General features: G+C 42.1%; 1 protein-coding gene across 3 annotated transcripts in view; it reads right to left on the reverse strand.

The window, feature by feature from the left end:
* GRIA4 (glutamate ionotropic receptor AMPA type subunit 4) overlaps positions 1–21,306 on the reverse strand; it is a 270,915-nt gene that overhangs the window by 160,025 nt on the left and 89,584 nt on the right. For all 3 annotated transcript variants that reach the window (XM_063127100.1, XM_063127101.1, XM_063127099.1), the window contains exon 3: positions 6,192–6,431. In XM_063127100.1, the coding sequence (XP_062983170.1) occupies positions 6,192–6,431 (240 nt within the window). The remainder of the gene's footprint in view (positions 1–6,191; positions 6,432–21,306) is intronic.

The following is a 21,306-nucleotide window of genomic DNA, read 5'->3' on the forward strand; positions in this document are numbered from 1 at the left end:
TGGGTGGGGTTGGTCTGACTCAGCTCTGCCCATCTGGGTACTCAGTGCAGCACCAACATAAATTGAAGGGACGGGGTGGGGGAGTCGCCGTGATTCATAGATCTTCCATCTCTATCACCAGGAAACCACTCCATCTTGGAGCAGGCCTTGAAGGTTTGCACCTGGTGTTGGGCCAGAGAGACAGATTGGGGATGCTGCTGGTATACCGCCCACCCTGCTGCCCGGCATCCTCCCTGACTGAGCTGGCGGAGGCAGTCTCGAGTGTGGTGTTGGATGAAACCAGGACGGTGGTTCTGGGCGACTTCAACTTTCATGCTGCCTCTGGGGCTCCGGCTCGGGACTTTATGGCCTCCATGACAACCATTGGGCTGTCTCAGTTTGTCATTGGCCCAACACATGAAGCAGGGCATACCCTTGATTTGGTTTTTGCTCCAAGCTGTGAGCTGGGTAGTCTGAAGATTGGGGGGGGGGTGTCCAAGTAACCCCATTGTCATGGTTGGACCATTTCCTGGTGAGATTTGAACTCACGGTGTTACTACCGTCCTGCAGGGGTGAGGGACCATTTGGATGGTCCGCCCCAGGAGACTGATGGAATCCAATGGATTTCTGAATACTCTTGGGGATTTTCCAGTGGAGAGAGCTGGTGATCCAGCTGAGGCCCTAGCCTCACTGTGGAACGGTGAGATGCGGAGGGCCATCGACTTGATCGCACCTGAGTGCCCTCTCCAGTCTTGTAGAGCCCGCTCTGCTCCTTGGTATACTAAGGAGTTGCGGTCAATGAAACAGGCTGGACGTCGGCTAGAGCGCAAATGGCGCAGGACTCAAAGTGAAGATGACCGAGCACGCTGTAGAGTGCATAATCATGCCTATTGCGTGGCAGTGTGGGCAGCAAAAAAGGCTTATTTTGCTGCCTCCATTGCGTCCTCGAGTAGCCGTCCAGCGGAGCTCTTCCGAGTGGTCTGGGGGCTGCTAACATCATCACCAGCAAATGGGGCCCTGGCTCCGTCAAGGACCCGCTGTGACCTTTTGTATCACACTTTGAGGACAAGATCGCTTCTCTCTGCAGTGAGCTTGACGTTGTTTTTAGTGCAGCTCCAGTTGAGGTGTCCGATGGCACCATCTGCCCAATTTTGTGGGATCAGTTCCAGTTATTGCGGCCTGATGATGTGGACAAGGTGCTTGCAGCAGTGCGACCGACCACTTGCCCTCTCTATTCCTGTCCCTCCTGGCTTATAAAAGCAAGCCGAGGGGTCTGACTGGGTGGGTCCAGGGGGTGATAAATGCTTCTCTCCGGGAAGGGGTGGTCCGTGCTGCCCTTAAGGAGGCAGTAGTGTGACCACTCCTGAAGAAGCCCACCCTGGACCCGATGGTATTAGGCAACTACCGCCCAGTTGCTAACACTCCTTTTTTAGGGAAGGTACTTGAGAGGGTTGTGGCGGAGCAACTGCAGGCACTCTTGGAGGATACTGATTATCTAGATCCATTCCAGTCTGGGTTCCGATCTGAATCAGCCTTGGTCGCCCTGATGGATGACCTTTATCGAGAGAGGGACAGGGGGAATGTTAATCCTGCTCGATCTCTCGGCAGCTTTTGATACCATCGACCATGGTATCCTCCTGGATCGACTCTGTGGGATGGGCATTGGAGGCACTGTTTTACAGTGGTTCCGGTCCTACCTACGGGATCGTTTTCAGAGAGTAGCATTGGGTGATCAGTCCTCGGCCTCTTGGCAATTGAGCTATGGAGTGCCGCAGGGCACCAACTTGTCCCCAATGTTATTTAACATCTATATGAAGCCGTTGGGAGCGGTCATTAGGGGATTTGGAGCTAAATGCCATCAATACGCTGATGACACTCAGCTCTATCTCCCTGTGACAACTGAATCAGGTGAGGCTGTGCAGGTCCTGGACCAGTGCCTAGACTCAGTAATGGGCTGTATGAGGGCCAATAAACTGAGACTGAATCCTGGCAAGACGGAAGCCCTGTGGGTGAGTGGTTCCCGAGTCCAGGAGACAGGCTCATTGCCTGTTCTGGATGGGGTTGCACTGCCTCTGAAAGAACAGGTTCGTAGTTTGGGGTTACTCTTAGACCCATTTCTGTCGTTGGAGGCTCAAGTAGCCGCCACGGCTCGGAGTGCCTTTTACCATCTTCGGTTGGTTCACCAACTACGGCCTCTCCTGGACAGGGATAGCTTGACCACAGGGATAGCTTGACCACAGTGGTACAGGCATTGGTAACCTCAAGATTGGATTACTGCAATGCGCTCTACGTGGGGCTGCCCTTGAAGCTGCTCCGGAAGCTGGAGCTAGTGCAGAATGCTGCAGCTCGGCTGTTGTCTGGAGCTGCCCCTTTCCAGCATGTAACTCCTCTGCTGAGGGAACTGCACTGGCTGCCTATTTGCTACCGGGCCAGGTTTAAGGTTCTTGTACTTGTTTACAAAGCCCTAAACAACTTGGGACCAGGATACCTGAGAGAGCGCCTTCGCCCTTACCAACCTGCCCGGTCACTGAGGTCATCTGAGGGCCTGTTCCTGTTGGTTCCACATAGATCCATCCTCCGATTGGAATCCACCAGGGGAAGAGCCTTCAGCGTGGTGGCGCCCCTCCTGTGGAATTCCCTGCCTCTGGAGGTCAGGCAGGCGCCAACCTTGTACTCCTTTCGGCACCTCCTGCAAACATCTTTATTCCAAGAAGCTTTTCTTTAACATGCAGCCTTGGATTTCTGTTTTTGATTCTTTTAAATTTTGTTTTAACTGTTTTTATTCTGTTTTTATTTTCATTTTACCTTGTACACCACTCCGAAATTTTTCAATGGGGAGCGGTATATAAATATTCTAAATAAATAAATAAAAATAAATAAATAAATATTAAAAGAACACTTTTCATTTATAAAGTCCTTTTCCATTTTTATTTTCTTGACTTTTACAATTACACTTCCTAGTAGGTCAACTGTTCATCCAATATAACAGGTAAGAAATAAGGAAACTATTGATTTATGGCAATTTGTCCAAGGTCACCCAGATCTTGCAGATCAAAGTACTAAACTACTGATGACTAAACTATACTGGCTTTCACTTCAATGTATCTATTTGTTTTGAGAGAATTACAGCCCAGTTCAGAAACTCCACAGACCATATATCTGCAGGTATGTATATACCTGTTGGCAGACTCACAATTTAGTCGCAATTCTGTGGACATGACCGTATGAACTGGAGCCTCTATTTGATGCCTAAACACATGACCACTGCGATTTTCACGATCCCAGTGATCTTTCTTTATGCAGCCATGTTCAGGCAAATTGCTGTAGACTCGTGTATAGGCTCCATATGGCAGTCCCAGTTCAGACAACTGGCAACTCTATGCAATCCCTATCACAAAACAACGAGAAGCCCCATGTGCTCCCAGATACTATTGTGTTATTGTTGAAGCTGGAATTGCTTTTAATAGACTGTTTTAATTGTTTTTAATAGTATGTTTTAAATACGATCTTTAATATTTATATGAGAACTGCCTAGAGATTTTATTATATTAAGTGGTATATAAGTATTACAAATACATAAATAATATTGCAAAGGACTGTTTGAACTAGTGAAGGTGCCAACATTCAGAATAGGAGGGTGAACTGGTTCAGAAATTAACTCACCCAGTTAATTAATTAACTCACAATAACATACTAAGTCAAAACCAGTTTTCACTGAAAATCAGGTCGAGCCCATAATAAGCTCACTCGGCAACACTAGCCCTTCATGCTACCAGCCAGCTTTCCTTAGCTGTTGGTCCCCTCTCCATTTTCCAAAACATAAATTTGCATGGATGCTGTAGGAACAGGGATGCTTTTGGAGAACAGGGATGCTTTTGGAGAACAATTCTGGCAACTCTGAAAAACATCTTTTTGTTTTGACAACTGGCAGTAGTACATTGGATAGCCATATCCTATTCAGGTGAAGGCAATGCACATAGGCAAATATGGGTGCGCAGTGTTGTGATGTCATCCTATTCACTACATGATCTCCAACTGGCTGAATAACAGAGGAAGAAACAACACTGTAATATGAATTTTAAGGGGGAAGAACCAAACATACTGCACGAAATCAGAAGCAGAGAGGGGAAATAATGCCCCTAAATATGTTTTTAAAGGGCAAACATTCTTTCAATTCCAACAGGTACACTGGAAATTTCTGTCCCCACAAAAGCACTAATAATTCACTTGAAAATGGAAATTGGTGGAAATCGGTGCAGTCCTAGTGATCATTCTCTATTCTAGGAATGGGGGACTGTGCTTACATACACTAATGTGAGGACAAAAATCTACTTCAGCTTTTTGTTCTTGATAAGTAGAATGTTAAATTACCCTAGTGCAATTCCCACCTAACTATGCCAAAATACAGCTTGAAGTACTGACATAGCTGGGAGGTGACAATCATTATGGTCTGGCATCAGAATTTGGAACAGAAAGATGACACCCTAACAGCAGTATATTGATTTAATTAAGTGCTTCTCAATAGTAACATAAGTTGCATTAAAACAAAAGGGGAAGGAATTAGGGCACTGTAATAGCCTGGCTAAACATTCTTTTGAGTGGAGACTATATTTTCTGGTTAAGAATAGCCAACTTATTTGCAATTGATGAAAAATGCTTCTAACATTAAACGGGGGGGGGGGGGAACTAGCTCATTTACATTTGGTAACATTCTCTCAACAAAGAGTCTTGTGGCATCTTAAAGACTATGGGTTGCATCCAATAATGCCCTTCTCCCAGCAGAATGGCATCCAGTAGCCACTAGCAGGGCATATTCCTCTTACCCTGTCAAGACCCTTATCACCCAAATCTGCTCTGGAGGGTTGAGGGACCATCTGGACAAGATTTTGGGGAAGAGCCTGGGGTCTGTTAGGAAAAGATGGAGAACAGAAGTCTGCTTCTGCAATAGTCCTAACAATATTATTCTGGCATACATTTTCATAGGCCAGAGTCCACTTCATCACATACTTTTGATAAATTGGGCCTTGGCACACAAAAGATTATACCATAATAGACAGTTCATTGTTTTCCCTGTTACAGTGTAACACAACTTTCCCTCTGGAGCTTTTCAAATGCAAAAATATCTTCCATAATAACTATGCATTTCAAAAACACATCAATGATTTCAAAGTTGATGATAGAAGTTCCTGAAGAATTATTTACAAAGCATATTGTAAAAGAAAAAAATCCATTGCATGCTTCAAAATGGTAATTAGACTTTGGAATCTAGATGAGAAAAGTTGAATTCAGGTTGGAGATTTATATTTTTTTAACTGAGAATAGTTTTGGCTTTGGATGAAGGTGAAGGACAATTGTTTATTTGTTTTCCCATTTCATTCCTAATTACTGATCACAGAACAGATTGCAAGGCAGAAATGACTGAAAACGTCAAGAGCTCAGTACTGACTAGGCTTACATTTAAAAGCTTTCTTATCTGAACATTTTAGAAACAAAGAGGAACAAAAATGGCTCAGCACAGACACAACAGTACATTCTAAGGAATACTTTCAAACAGAGGTGCACAAATCATCAGCACAGAGAACCATGCTAATAAAATGCTGCAGGTTAATTGGTATCGTCTGGCTACAAATAAAACATGCATATCTTTTGCAATAATACAGCAGATATCAAGCCACATCTCAAGCACCTATTGCATTTATTTTATGATATAATCCAGCCAAAGTTAAACCCTTTTGTGTTCTTCAGTGCTTGAATCCCCCCACTGAACTAAATCAGAGATAGAAGTCGTTAGCTATGGCTAGATCGTGCGTATTCTTATTTCAAGATTATTGTCAAACACCTTCAAACAGCCCGTCAACAAGTTGAGCTTAAGAATAATGTTGGTTTCTTAAATGCCTCCTTTTAAAATTTGCCTTTCCTTTTGAAGCTCTTCATACATATTGCTGTGTTTTTGTATCTAATTTTCACAGCCGTGAAGGCTAAAGCCTACTGTAAAATAGAAGCAAATAAGTCTCAGATTTCTAACAAAGCTCTATGGGCCACATAAACATACCTCGGGACTGTCACATATATCCAACAGCTTTATAATTTATCCACTTCAGGTTCAGTGAATGAGTTGTGAAAGTAGGGCTTTCCCCAGGATTCTTTTCTTTCTAAGGCACATAAATGCATCTTACAGTAGTTGTGGTGCAAGAAGCTATTATATTACTTACCCCTATCTGTGTCATAAAGGAAGACGAAGCGGTTCCATTTATAATGGCCCAACAAACTTAGCAGCGCTCCTTGTAAGGAAGGCCTCAGTTGCAGCACAAACTGACTCTCGCCCTCGGTGGGGAAACTTGGTGTGATGAGGGAGATGTGCAAGGCGCTGCAGAATGAGGTCAAGGTATGTACTGATCTTTTGTCGTACAGTCCAAAAATGGCAAAAACTCCTCTTGAGTACTGGGAGCAGACTGCAAGAAACATGGGGAAAGACAGAATTAAAACAATATGGCAACAAATACTTCCTGTTATTGTGATATCGACATCAGCCATGGATTAAGAAGGGTCAGGGGACACCAACTTTCTTTGGTTAACAAGATGAGGGGCTAGTCTCAAAGCCCTTTTAAATTCTCCAGCCCAGTTGATCTAGTAGCCACTGATACTTTCAAAAAATGCTGGTACAAAATACATGATTCAAATCCACATCCTTTCAGGAGAAGAGCCGTAGCTCAGAAGTAAAGCTATGGCAGTGCTTTTGCTTTGCATGCAAAAAGATTCCAAATTCAATCCCCAGCACTGCCAGGGCTAGGAAAAACTCCTGTCTGAAAAGCTCTGTAGAGCTGCTGCAAGTCAATGTAGACCAATGTAGACAACTCCAATCAGGCTAGGCCAGCATAGCCAATGGGAAGGGGGTGATGGGATTTGTAGGCAAAACATTTGATGGGCCACAAGTTGCCCACCCCTGCTATAGACACAACAAAGCTAGAGAGACCAACAGCCTTATGGGGCAGCTTCCTATGGACACACTTAAGCATTTCTCAGCCCAATCCTATGAAGGTTTACTCAGAATTAAGCCCCAAGACTTACTCCCATGTATATGTGTATGATTGCAGCCTTGGCCACTGGACCACTTATCTATGCAAATGCAAAACACACAAAACTTCTTTATTTGCATTCCCTTTGTTAACAATTCTTTCTCTTTTCCAAGTGAATCTATTTCATTTTTTAATTTAATATTATTATTTTTAATACCTACTCAGTTTGTGGTTGTGGGATATTTTACTTGGAAGTTTGTGGAGTATTTACTACTCAATTAAAATCTTTTTAAGAATATCACTCAGTCCTGTGTAATAGTAAATTTGTTTGTTAGAGTTTTAGTAATATCCATTCACCAGTAAAAAACAACAACAGTGAGCAATGCCCTTGAGAAATTCCTCCATGTCTTCAACAACTTGTACTCCACCATGAACTAGTTATTGCAGGGAGAACTGGACCCAGACTTTCTGCTGTCTTAGGTGAAGGACAAGATGGTGCATTCACCTATTCCATGTACAAAAACCAGACTGGTAGTCTTCCTTCGAATTGATGACAGGACAACATCCTGAACTGGTGACAGGACAACATCCCCCATTGCTCCTGGGGGCATCGGCTAGCTTAGGGGTTGGGGCCAGGTTACATGGCACATATAGCTCTGTCCTCCAATACTTCACACCATTCACTACTCTTCAGCATCTGCTTCCTGAGGCAGATACGATTCTAATGGAAAGGCTGGCCCTGACTGCAGGAAGCAAAACTTTCTGAACACCCAAAAACAATTCCATTACGTTATTAAAAAAGAAAGAAAGAAAAATGGAGAAGAAATCAGTAATTAAAGACCCAACCTTTAATACCAAATGTCTCAGCACTCAGCAGTACGAAACCCAATGTGTTTGTAAAGGCGTGTACAACATTGTTCATTAAGAGGTATGTAATCTGTTCATAATGAAGAGAGCAGTCTGGATTTGTGAAACTAAAGCTAACTAGCATTAAAGAGCAGTTTATCTCTAATCAGCTATTTACATGCACAATGCCTACCGTCTGTTAGAGTTTTGATCCACTAGTAAGAAATGTATGTAGCATGGCTAAAATAGATGCAGCCAGATATAAGAAGGAATAAATAATTTACTGTGAAAAATAACAATAATGTAGAACTGTGTTTCAAGAACACTCAAGAACATCTTTAAGTTCAGGCTCAACAACTGTGACTTGTTTACGTATTGATGATCGTGTCAATAAGGCCAAGTTCACTTAATATACTCTCTGAGAAACTGTCCCAGTTTTGTTCTGGCTCCTCATGAGTAAACGCAAGGCGCTGGGAACCTGGCATGGGGCAGGGAGCTCTTCAGGCACTCTGTGCCCATTGGGGGTGGGGCCCGTACGCTCCTGTCCTGTTTTTGTTTTTTTTTAAAAAAATGGCATCCGTGATGTCCTTCTGGGACGTCGCGCAGCCGTCTGGACACCCAGAGAGGATTGCGGAAGCCAGTAAGTCTGCGATCCTCCCCCTTCACCCTTGTGGTGTAGACATGCCCAACATTTCAAGTATTGGTATCTGTACTTTAAGATTACAGGAAGCTGGAGACAAACAAACTTCCTTTACAAAAATAAAGTCTCCCCCAACCTTCCTTCTGTAGATTACTTAGTTTTAAACCAGTAGATGCTTTGAAAAAAGCATGGAAGAGATGCTACTGTATTGGCTTCCCATACCTCCAGCAGGAACATGTTCCTACTGATAAAACTGGAATAAAAGAACAGTATTTCTGTAATGTTGTCAGTTTCTCACAAACAAATATAACAAACCCTTAAAAAATAGTGCCACATTTTGTTTTTATTGAAATGGTGGGGGGAGGAGATAAGCTTCTTTTTTTCTTTTAAGAAGTAAGACTTTGATGGTTCAATTTTCCGCCATCACTGGTCCTGTTTCTTTTTATCTTGAAAAGGAAGAAAATAGACTCATTTATAAAACACGTATTTCTTTCGTTTCAAGAAAGCACTTCTAATTTAAAATGGGAAGGTTGCTGTAAACGGAATGTCTTGTTCTAGTAAAAATATCATTTTAAACATAGTAAGTAACTCCAAAGAGACTAATCATAAGTGCCCTGTCCGCCTCCAGCTACTTCAAACAAAAGCACTATCAATTTTCAGGAAGGGAGGAAATAAAAAATCTCTACATGCTTCTTAATATTACCAACAAAGCATCTATTAAACAAAATTCAGTAAAAGAGGTTGGGAAAGAGCTTCAGCTATAGAATGACCCATAGTCAGAGAGGTAAAGAAAACAAAGACTAAAATGTTGTATAATATTCTACATATCTCATAGCATTTGTGCAAGGTACAATTAAAGATGTGCAATGAACCCACTCATCCTAGGAAATTTTGCCAGGAAAAGAGGGGGGAGATGGCCCAATCTGTGTAGATGCTGGGTCTGCACAGAGGCATATAGAAGACTTCATCTGTTTATGCCACATGAGGAAAACCTATCACCACTGGGCCTCGGTGACCTTCTGTATGGCTTGCCACAGATGCCCAAGCTGCCACTTTCCCCACCACCAAATTTCTCCACCCCACCATACTGCTGCTGCTGCTGTGATTTCACTTGGGAAGATGCAAGAAGAGCCATCTCAGTGTCCCATCGTGGCCAGCACAATCACACTATGAGCTTCATCCCACATACCTGCTTCCCTCAGATTATCCCCGTAGCACTAAACTTTCACGGTTGTTGTTTTTGCTACCAGGCAACAGCGATCCTTTGCATACCAGGAAGTGAGTTTAAGGGGGGAAATGTAAAACAAATCATTAAAAATCAATGGATGGCCCAATTCAATTCAAATTTGGCATGCTTAAAGCTCTCCCTAATATCTATTACTGTGCAAATTTTGGTGTCTTTATCTTTAAAGCTTACGCAGATGTAAGCATTTCTTTTAAATCCTGCTCCTGCGCCCCAGCGGCGGCTCGGAAGATATGCTCAAAAAGAAGGGGCTAAATACGGCAAATCTTTTGGCTTTATTGCACAATTAAGGCAGGATGCATGGGAGTACTTCACAATCAAAGCAGATTATAAGGTGGAAAACTTCTGAGTCCTTTGCATGAAATTCGCAGTGATTGCACAGTATAACGCTGGTGTGATAAAGCTCTATGCCAGCCCACAAAACTGCTCTTCGGTGACCTATCAGGAGCACAAATTAAATGGGTAAGATGGTGCTCAGGCACGTCTCACCTCACATGCTATATTACCCAGGCTTCTAACAGCCTGCTAAACAGGTATTGGCAGGGTATTAGGAGCATAATTTAAACGGGGATGTAGAGTCATCCCTACACAGAGATGTAGTGAGTTTGACTCCAGGTGAGGAATTAGGTCAGGTGTTGAAACATACACAAGTGTCCTAAATGTCTAAAGGCCTGTTTAAAGGACAGTTTTATTGTTTCTTCAAATAGAGCACATGCATATTGGGAAACACAGTAGGCTTCTTACATGAGGAGATTGGTATAAAGCAAGCAGGCTACTTGCTAACAATTGCTGATGTTGGTTAGGGTGTTGAAATGTTGGGATCCCTTAGTCAAAGGGAAGGTAACTCATTGCCTCCCTGCAATGCTTTGGGCACATATTAGAATGTCAGAAAAGTGTATAAAGGGTTAGGCTGAGGCCTAACCATGGGCTTTGCTCCATGGGGGAATGTGCACAACCAACCTGGAGGACTTTGGGTTCTGGGAACAATCTCTAATATGCTGTTATTTGGGGGTTGTCATATGCCAACTGTAAGGAAGTTGCCAGCTTCGTTGGCTGAAGAGATGTGCAAGCTTTCTTTGTATGTTCATTCTTCATCCATTTTCTATAAATAAATTGTCATTCCTTTCATAAGTGGTCTCGTTTCATCTTGGTAATCCAAAAAATCTACTTTGACTGGGTCGTGAATAGGTAAGGCATCCAGAATAACACAACAGTCTTTCCCTTTTAAATTGCACACTTCCAGCCCTAAGACCTGCTCGTGGGGAAGACGAAAACTGTTAATATGGATCGACAAGGCTGCCTGAATGTTTTCATCATAACCATGGTTATGATGAGTCCTTGCACTTCACCACTGGCCATGGGCCAGGTGCCCACAGTGCTAGGGGCCAGCTTACTGGGCTAAGTCATCCAGTCCCATCCCATGAGATTTAAGCTGAGCAGTCCCTGACTCTCACGTGGTTTCCAGAAGCAAAAGGCTTTGATGCAGTTTGGAGACAGCCATCTGAAAGACTATAAAAGCAAAGCTGTTTGCTTTTGCAGCTGCAGCACAGTGTTATCGTTTTGATAGAGTGAATAAGAATTTGCTGACAATAAAAGAGCCAATACAATCCTGACTTTAGTGGCTGATATGATATGGATGTTTTTAGGGCTACAGATAAAAGTGACATTCCCAAGGTCAGACTGAATACCTATATGCCTGGAACAATTTTGTGCAACCAGCAGCCATTTATCTGAATCATGAAAAACTCATACTGGCCAGCTTTGTAAAGTAGATTAGGGGCAATTTACCTCTCATCCCCACCTGCTGTTTTATAATCTTACTCTCTACCACCTCCTTTTTTGCATTGTGTTAAGCAGCACTTAAGGATGTGTGCTTTGACCTACAAAGTTCGTGGTACAAATCCCAGTTCAACTACAAACATACCTTAAACAATTCCGAGAGGATGTTTCAAAACAAGTCTTCTGGCATCTTAAAGACTAAAGAAAAAGTTATTCTAGTTATTCTTTGTGGTTGCTGTCCACGTCATCATGAATGCATCTGACGAAGTGAACAGTGTCCATGAAAGCTTATGCCAGAATAAATTTGCTAGTCTTTAAGGTTGCCACAAAACCCATTATTGTTTATACTTAAGTCGTTCTCAGCCTCAGTTTTTCTTCTGAAATATGGGGATAATGACACTGGCCGACCATACAAGGTAAGATTTAAAAAGAAATAATGTATATAAACAGACTTGAGCAGTTAGTAAAAAGTGTAATATCCCATTGCTATAAGCTACCTTGGGCATGTTGAGAAGTAGGGTAAAACTGTGTTAAATAAATATAAATTCTAACTATTGCCATTATACCTTAGAACAATAGATGCAAAGGGGAAGGAGCCCTGTGGATATGAAGTCTAAAATAAAAACAAGGTCCTACTGACCATTTTTCTTGCCACCAAAGATACTTCCTGTAAAGTCTGCTTAATTTTGAAAGCAAAAAAGAAAAGAAAAGCAAGAAATGTAGTAAACAATACTACTCAATATCTATAAAGTAATCTTTGGGGCCACCAAAGATTGCGTAATACATATTTTCTTGTTCCTTGGCTGTACATCATCAATCAAGGCAGGTTTTTTAGGTGAGATGGATTTTTAATTTTTTTGTGGGGGGAGGGATACTTTGGAAGCCTTTTTGGAACTTCACTACATTCAAGTTCTAACTATTTCCACAGCGATTAGTCACCTCACTTTTGTTTTCTTATTTCCCCACCAAATAAATATTATTGTTTTTTGTTATTTAATGAAGTATGGCCTAGTTTTGACACTGATTTTCTTTTTACACTATTTTAATAATCTTCTAAAAATATTGTTAACTTTTTCACTATTTATTTTTAGTTTCTTTCTTTTTTAAAAATAAATAAATAAATCCTATTAGTACAAGTATCACTAGATCTAACTATGATTCCAGCCATCTATAGATGCAGTTGTTCCAACAGTCACTTTCAATTATTTTGTTCTAGCATTTTATTTCTTGTCTATATTCCCCAGGCAATGCTACAATCATAGCTAAGGAAATCTTCAGACCTGTAGACTCCACTTACAGTGGGCTCATGATATCAAATGGAAATCAGGGGAACTGCAGCATGTGAAAGGTGAGAAGTCCAAGGCTTATGAACGCCTGTACTGTGATACATTTTTCTTCATGCTTTCAAAATTTTACACTCACTTTCAAGTTACTACTGTTTTCTTGTTTTCTTCGTTCTTTACACAAGACAAACCAAACTCCCACTGTCTTCTGTATGCTACTAGCAGGTTGACTCTAAGGCCACAGCTAGACCAAAGGTTTATCCTGGGATCATCCAGGGTTTGCCCCCCCTGCCTGAGCACTGGATCCCCTGTGTGTCACCTAGATGAACAGGTTTGACCCCTGGAAATATCCAGGGATAAACCTTAGGTCTAGCTATGGCCTAAGATTGGCTACAGCAACAAATACATGCTTGGGATGGCCAATACTGACTGATGTTCCATGCACAATGGGATTGAACAATAGACCAAATGGATGTTCCAATTTGAAGATATCAATTCATTATATGCATGGCATTTTAATTTGAAGTGGATTACAATTTATCCCATTTTACAGACAGAGGCAAAACAAAGCTGAGACAGAGGGCAGGTCTAGACCTAGGGAGGGGAGGGGGGAGGATCTCATGAAATGGTGATCAGGAGTTCCCTCCCCTCAGTCTACATGCAGCGTGCGAAGTCTCAGGAGCAAGATGATGTTGTCCCCGCCATTTTTTTAATAAAAAATTAGCGCACAAGCGCTCCATCGCTCCTGAAAAGCTCCGTGCCCCATGCCCGGTTCCTGGCTCCTTGCGTTTACTCGCGAGCAGTCGGGAAGAGACCAGGACAGCTGCCCATACGTCCCACAGTCTCGGGACAATCCCAAGGCCTTGGGAAAAGCTGGGATTAAAGCCATTCCAGCTATCCCGGGGAAAGGGAGGGATATCACCTGGTCTAGACGTGCCTGGAGATTACTTGCAGAAGGCCATTCCAGTGAATGAGTTTTTAAAGTGGGATTTGAACCAAGTAAATCTACAATCATTCTCTATTCATTGTATCATATTTGCTTTGGAAAGCATATGAAAAGTTACTATTTCTAGTTATAACTACCCGCTTCTTTTTTACAAGGAGTGGGAAATTCCTCTCAGCAGCTGTCCAGGACTTCAAGGCCAAAATCATCCCTCAGATTCTCTATGGGGCACCAATCTGGTTCCCATGTTCTAAATGCTCCTATGAGGGCATTCAGTCATCTTTCCTTAGAGTGTTATTTGGTGTTCCCAAGTGTGTCTCTGGAGCTGTCCTTAAGTTAGAGGCTTGTCTGAATTCTGTTAACCATCTGGCTTGGATCCATGGGATCCATTTCTGGCTTCGCTGCAAGTTGGCACTTCCAACAAATTCCCTGGTATCCAAGATCCTGTCAGACCATTTTGAATCTCCCTGGTCAAAGGCCATGACAAGTAAAATCAACTCAGTAGGCCTATCATCCCCTATGTTACTATCAAGGGATCTAGCTAGTGCCAAATCACTAGTGAAACAGAGGCTGCTTGATATAGACATGCAAGTCCTCCAGAGTGCTGCTCAGGGCCCATGCTCCCCCAAGTCCCTAGGACTATCAGTCTCCTTCTGTAAAGATGGGATGCCTTACCTGCGCTGGTTAACAATCCCCAAATACAGGAGAGCATTCTCTCTAGCCAGACTTAATGTCCTTCCCTCTAAACTTTTAGATGGCAGATACAACAAAACCCCACTGCTCAACAGATGCTGCCCCTGTAACAATACTGAGATGGAAACCGTATCACACGTGTTACTGTTCTGTAGATTTTACCAAGGGGCTAGGAATGATCTTCTGAACCCCATTTTACAATCTTTTCCTGGTCACCCAACTGAATTCTTAACGTCCCTTTTACTTCGGAACTCAGACAAATCAATCACCGAGCAAGTGGCCAAGTTTTTGAACTTGGCCATTTCTATTAGATCCTCTATGATTACTAGTCTTTTTAATAGCTAATTGTATGCTCAGTCCTTTTGTATGTAATTTTTATTGGAATGGTCTACTGACTGCAATAAACTGTTGTTGTATTTCCAGTTATAAGTTCCAGGTGTACTTATAGGAATGGATAGAGAAACTTATGGGAAATAAAGAAACCACACTCTTATCACTAACTATAAAATTCATTTACAGCCATGTTAGTCTGTTGCAGCAAAGAAGGGGATGCTCAGATGATCAGCAGTTACCTTAACTATTGCCATTCATACAGCGTTGGTTATTTCCCCTGCTGCCCACACATACCGGTCATGCGATCAGGATTTCCATAATTACTCACGCTTCATCGCAAGCTACTGTATCATCCAAACCCGGCATGCAGTGTGGGCATAGTACATTTTCACTCAGCTTACACCCACATTGCAAGCCATGGATTGTAGGGTGGGTTAAAATGCTCAACACCCATGCCAGGTTCAAACACAGCACAGGTAATTAGATTAATCCCAGTTGGTTGATCAGAATATATGAGGGCGGGGGAAACAAACTATGCTGTGTTGGTTCCTCCAGTTATCATCCAAAGTCTTGCTTAAAGTTTAATGAGTAACAAATTTATTCTTGTATAAGCTTTTGTGGACACTGTCTACTTCATCAAATGCATTTGGCTCAAATTGGCAGATTTATACACACACGCTGGGATGTGAAAAAATTTAAACTGTTGTAAGGGGAAACTGAAATACATAAAGTACATAACTGAAATACATAAAATACAGACACTATGATGTTACCTTAACAGCTGCTGTGAATGGCAGCAGTTAAGGTAACATCATTGTAATGGTGCACTGATTAACGTATGTAGTACAGTTTATTCAATCACTTGATGAATTGTACTTCAGCAATTTCACAATAATATCTGTCTTTGGAATTCCTTTGTTCAAGAATGGCCACCTTATGTTTTTTTCACAAAGGGCTGGTAATCAAGCCCACCATGGCTTATTTAAGCTATGGTGGATTGCAGTGCGTGCCGGTGGACATTTTGAATATTCAACCCCCTGCACAGTTTTACCTTGGTTTGTAATGCTATCGGAACCTGAGTGGCAGGGGTTGATTTAACCTGGAGGGTATCTACACTAGTACATGAAACGTTTTTACAGTCATTGAACGTTTTGTTTTTGAACGATTTAAAACATAGCCGTTTTTAAAACGTTTACTTACTTTTCTCTTTCCGTGGGAATGTATTCCTTTTGGCCACACTAAGAAAACAAATCCGTTTGTTCTTCCCCCCCCTCCATCTGCCAATTTCCCCTCCCACTTCCTCTTCTCTCCACCGGCAAACAAACCAGGAAGCAGCCTCTCAAAACTGAAACTAAAAAATGTCTGCAAAAAAGAGGCTTGAAAAAAACAAACGGCTCCAATTTTGGGGACAGAAATTACATAAACATGCCCCCAGGAATGTGATTGGCTAATTAAGAACTACAGGAAACCCATTTAATACGATGAAATCGGCCACATCATACCAAATAGAACGACTTATTTCAGAGAAGTTCAAAATAAAAACCGAGAACAGACAACAATAAAACGTCTCAAATTGAACGTCATGTGGCGAAATACTACAAATGCACACTTAAAAACAGTAAGGCACGTTCTAATTTGACTAGTGTAGATCCCTTCCAGGTCAGAGGGTTCTTGGTGGTTGAAATGTTCCCTCTCTTGTTTCTGAACATCTCCATTCCTTATGTCAGATTTGTGTCCATTCATTCTTTTGCATAGAGACTGGCCTGTTTGTCCTATGTAGGATACAGCAGACTCCATTAGTCGCATGAAGAAGGACACTATCATTAAATGCAGGTGCGAGAAGGCATCATTTAGAGAATCTAGCATGCCAAATGGTAAATAAATAAAGTGAAATTCCTGTGCTGCTACACCCTCCCTCAGTTTTTTTTACAAATTGAAAAGGATGATCCACCACTCTTACTCAGTGTGCTTTCTTTCAATCACTGATTACTAATCTACACCTATAGCCTTTTCACAAGGAAGGAGAGGTGGTTGCGAGTTTTGCCGCTTCCGGGATCAGCACTTACAGGGCACACGTGAGCGAAGTTTTCCGCATTTTCAGGAGTGCCATTGCAGGAGGACTTGTGCCCTGTGACAGCGCTTCTGCATGTGTATTGGGAGAAGTGGGCGGGGATAGGCAGATTACGTGGCTATGGGGATGGTTTGTTTTTATTACTCGTCAGAGATACGCATGAACACAAATGCACAGCTACACATGGGTTGGATAGGGAGTCCATTGAATGTGCAATACTGCAAAGAGATATAGAATCATAGAATCATCATAGAATAGCAGAGTTGGAAGGGGCTTACAAGGCCATCGAGTCCAACCCCCTGCTCAATGCAGGAATCCACCCTAAAGCATCCCTGACAGATGGTTGTCCAGCTGCCTCTTGAAGGCCTCTAGTGTGGGAGAGCCCACAACCTCCCTAGGTAACTGATTCCACCGTTGCACTGCTCTAACAGTCAGGAAGTTTTTCCTGATGTCCAGCCGGAATCTGGCTTCCTGTAACTTGAGCCCGTTATTCCGTGTCCTGCACTCTGGGAGGATCGAGAAGAGATCCTGGCCCTCCTCTGTGTGACAACCTTTTAAGTATTTGAAGAGTGCTATCATGTCTCCCCTCAATCTTCTCTTCCCCAGGCTAAACATGCCCAGTTCTTTCAGTCTCTCTTCGTAGGGCTTTGTTTCCAGACCCCTGATCATCCTGGTTGCCCTCCTCTGAACACGCTCCAGCTTGTCTGCATCCTTGAATCGCAGAGCCCAGAACTGGACGTAATACTCTAGGTGAGGCCTAACCAGGGCCGAATAGAGAGGAACCAGTACCTTACGCAATTTGGAAGCTATACTTCTATTAATGCAGCCCAAAATAGCATTTGCCTTTCTTGCAGCCATATCGCATTGTTGGCTCATATTCAGCTTGTGATCTACAACAATTCCAAGATCCTTCTCGTTTGTAATATTGCTGAGCCAAGCATCCCCCATCTTGTAACTGTGCATTTGGTTTCTATTTCCTAGATGTAGAACTTGGCATTTATCCCTATTAAATTTCATTCTGTTGTTTTCAGCCCAGCACTCCGGCTTATCAAGATCACTTTGAAGTTTGTTTCTGTCTTCCAGGGTATTAGCTATCCCACCCAATTTTGTGTCATCTGAAAATTTGATAAGCGTTCCCTGTACCTCCTCATCCAAATCATTAATAAAAATGTTGAAGAGCGTTGGACCCAGGACTGAACCCTGAGGTACCCCACTCGTTGCCTCTCCCCAGTTTGAGAAGGTTCCATTGAGAAGGTTTGAGATATGTTTGTGTTAAAAAGAAATATACACTCTCGCTGCCACAACACGTCGATACCCATCCAAAACATGGCAAAAATGGCAGCTACGTCCACTCCTACACACCTCCAAAATGCCTGCACATGCCCCTCATGGCGGGTTGGCTGTTTGCTGAGCCAGGAAGTCACACCGAACAGCAACAGCTTCATGAAGGGGGAGCATACCAGCTGTGGACTTCGGAATTGTCCTGAGATAGCCGAAAAAAACGTGACAAAAGCAGTCAGCGATATTCCAGGAAAACTGAGAAGTGGACCCGAGATCACAACGGGAGGAGCTGTGCATCTTATGGTCCAGTAAGGACAACTTCAATATTATTCTGGAAAAAACGGCTGGTGTAGACAAGGTCTTAGAGTACTTTGAAAGGGAAAATTACTTTAGGAAGAATTACTATGTTATTCTGGCAATGTGATATGGTTTCTACTACTGCAGAATAACTGGGACAAGTTAAAACATGGCTTTTTATCAAAGCCTTTGAGGACTAAAGCTGCACATAGTTTTAATTGTTCTTAATTGCTTTTAAATTTTCTACTAGTTTTAGCTTCTTAATGGTTTAACAGCTGTGTACATTATTGTTTTATACTGTTTGATTTTATCTGTACGCTGCCCTAAGATCCCAATGATAAAGGGCGGGATACAAATGTTTTAATAAATAAATAAAACTGTGCAACAGATGGCAGAGAACACTTTTCTGAAAGGCCAAAGATGGAAAAAGATAATGCAATCACAAGAGGCAATGCCTGGGCTGAAGGATTGTTTTAACCAATTTCCAGATAATTAAGTTGTCCCTGTGTAGTGAGATAATTCCAATTTAAACTGTGGAACATCCACAGACATGCAATAGGCAGGTGAAGACGACAGCCTCTTGGCCATATCTGTATATCAAGCCTTGGGAAAAATCCGTTTGGAAAGGCCAGTATAGATATCCTTGAAATAAACAAACCAATCAGAGCTGAGCCAAAATTACACAGTTCTGCAATCACTTTTTGCCAGTGCCAAGAAGAAAAAAAACATGCCTTCCTGTAATCCATTTAGATTTTTCATACTTGCATTCAGTTTCAATTATTCTCAGTTACTCTCAGTGATGCCCCCCATCGCATCAAATCTGTCTACATAGTGTTGTGGACATGGGAAAATGGGCTCAAGTTACAGGAAGCCAGATTCCAGCTGGACATCAGGAAAAACTTCCTATTAGAGCAGTACCACAATGGAACCAATTACCTAGAGAGGTCGTGGGCTCTTCCACAGTGCAGGCCTTCAAAATGCAGCTGGTCAGCCATCTTTCAGGAATGCTTTATGGTGGATTCCTGCATTGAGCAGGGGGTTGGACTCGATGGCCTTATAGGACCCTTCCAACTCTACTATTCTATGATTCTGCACCACCCATGCGACTAATCGAGGAAGAAGTAACAAATAATGGAAATAAATATTTTTTTTTAAGAAGTGAAGACACAACCTAACTTATTTAGGGTGGAAAAAGCCTATTCTACTGAAATGACTAGTTTTACCAAAAATTGAAATGGGAGAATACCAAGCCCTACTCTAAAATAAAACCACTATGAATTTGAAACATTTTCAGGTCCACCTAAGTCCCATAGCTCCCCTTTTGTGAATACTAGGAATTATTTGTTAGAGATTCTAGTCCTTGAACTACAATTCACATTGTTCTTTGGCAGAGACTCAGAAAGTTAGGGCAAAATCCAATGCATATTTAGATAGAAAACAAATCCTACAACTCCCAGCATTCCCCAGCCAGAAAAGAATTCTAGGCCTTCTTTCTGTCTAAATATACATAGAATATACATAGCCTATAACATGATTAAATAAACTGACTTACACATCTAGTGATAGACAATGTGCAATCCTTAACTAGGATATTGATGCTGAGCAGTCTCTTGCGATAGCCGAACCGTTTCCTCCACTAACATTATGCAGAGAAGAACTGTGTTAAAATTTGTGTTAAAAATATAGACACATTGAAAAATTGCTACGTGCCTTCTTTGAGTGGAACAAATGGGTTTTAATGGGAAGGACAATCAGGACTGATGGAGTGCAGCTACTCAGAAGTAAGTCACTGGGGCCATAGCTACACCTAAGGTTTATTCCAGGATCACCCCGGGTTTTTCCCTGCCTGAGTGCTGGATGCCCTGTGTGGCACTTAGATGAACAGGTTTGACCCCAGGACAATCCTGGGATAAACCTTAGGTCTAGCTACGGCCTGGGTAAGTTATTTCCTGAATACTGAGGGTATTTTCAATAGTACCAGGTTTCTCCCCTATATATTCCCATCAATACCCTATCAACCCAGAATTTTATACTCTGGGGAGATTCAGTGATAAAAAGGGAAATGTAAATTCTGCATATATTTCTCTTTCTTTCTCCATCAATCCTAGAATGCAAAATAAAAGGAGGGGTTGATTAAATAAGAGATTTAACATCCTGGATATAAATAATGAAGGAGCATGTCATTTCTTATAAATCTTAGATATGCTTTAAACTACTTTGCCATAAAGATTGCTTTTCAAAATTAAAAAAAAGAGTAAATTCTGCCTCAGGTATTGCGTAAGGCTAGTAGATTTTTGTGTTAGCATTTGCAGTGGGTGGAGGGAAAAGATCAGAATTAGTTAGCACAGCTCACAGCTGCAATCGCTGGAGTAAAATTTCTCAGAGACTGCTAGCTCATATTCAGAGCTGCAATTGCAGCTGTACTTTTACTACTGCTCCGTTGGGCCTAATGCTAATAATATTTAAATGGCCTGTTAGTTACAACCATGGCCTCAAGCTACCTCTTATTTCAAACCCTGTTAATGCTCATGTTTTCTTTAAAATGTTTTATGATCTTAATTTACATATATTAATTTCTAATTTTCAAATACTGTCCTTGTTAATAACATAATACATGCATGCATACGCACCCCCCCCCCAAACATACACATAGACACCCATAATGCATCAGGAGCACAGCCAAAGAGCTGGTAATTTACATCCCAAATCAAATCAATCAGGCAAAATGGATAAGTGCAGCCACGCTGCTGTGCATGCTGCTTCTCTCTGCAGTATCAAACTGGCTGGCCTTAGAATAATGGATTAGTGTTGTTTGTAGGCACACACAGAAAGAACACAAGCCTCTATCGCTGCAATTTTAAACAGACCTTTCCCACTTTGTTCACCGAACAAACAAACAGAC

This window comes from Elgaria multicarinata, chromosome 5 (genome assembly GCF_023053635.1).
Source record: "Elgaria multicarinata webbii isolate HBS135686 ecotype San Diego chromosome 5, rElgMul1.1.pri, whole genome shotgun sequence".
Lineage (NCBI taxonomy): Eukaryota > Metazoa > Chordata > Lepidosauria > Squamata > Anguidae > Elgaria > Elgaria multicarinata.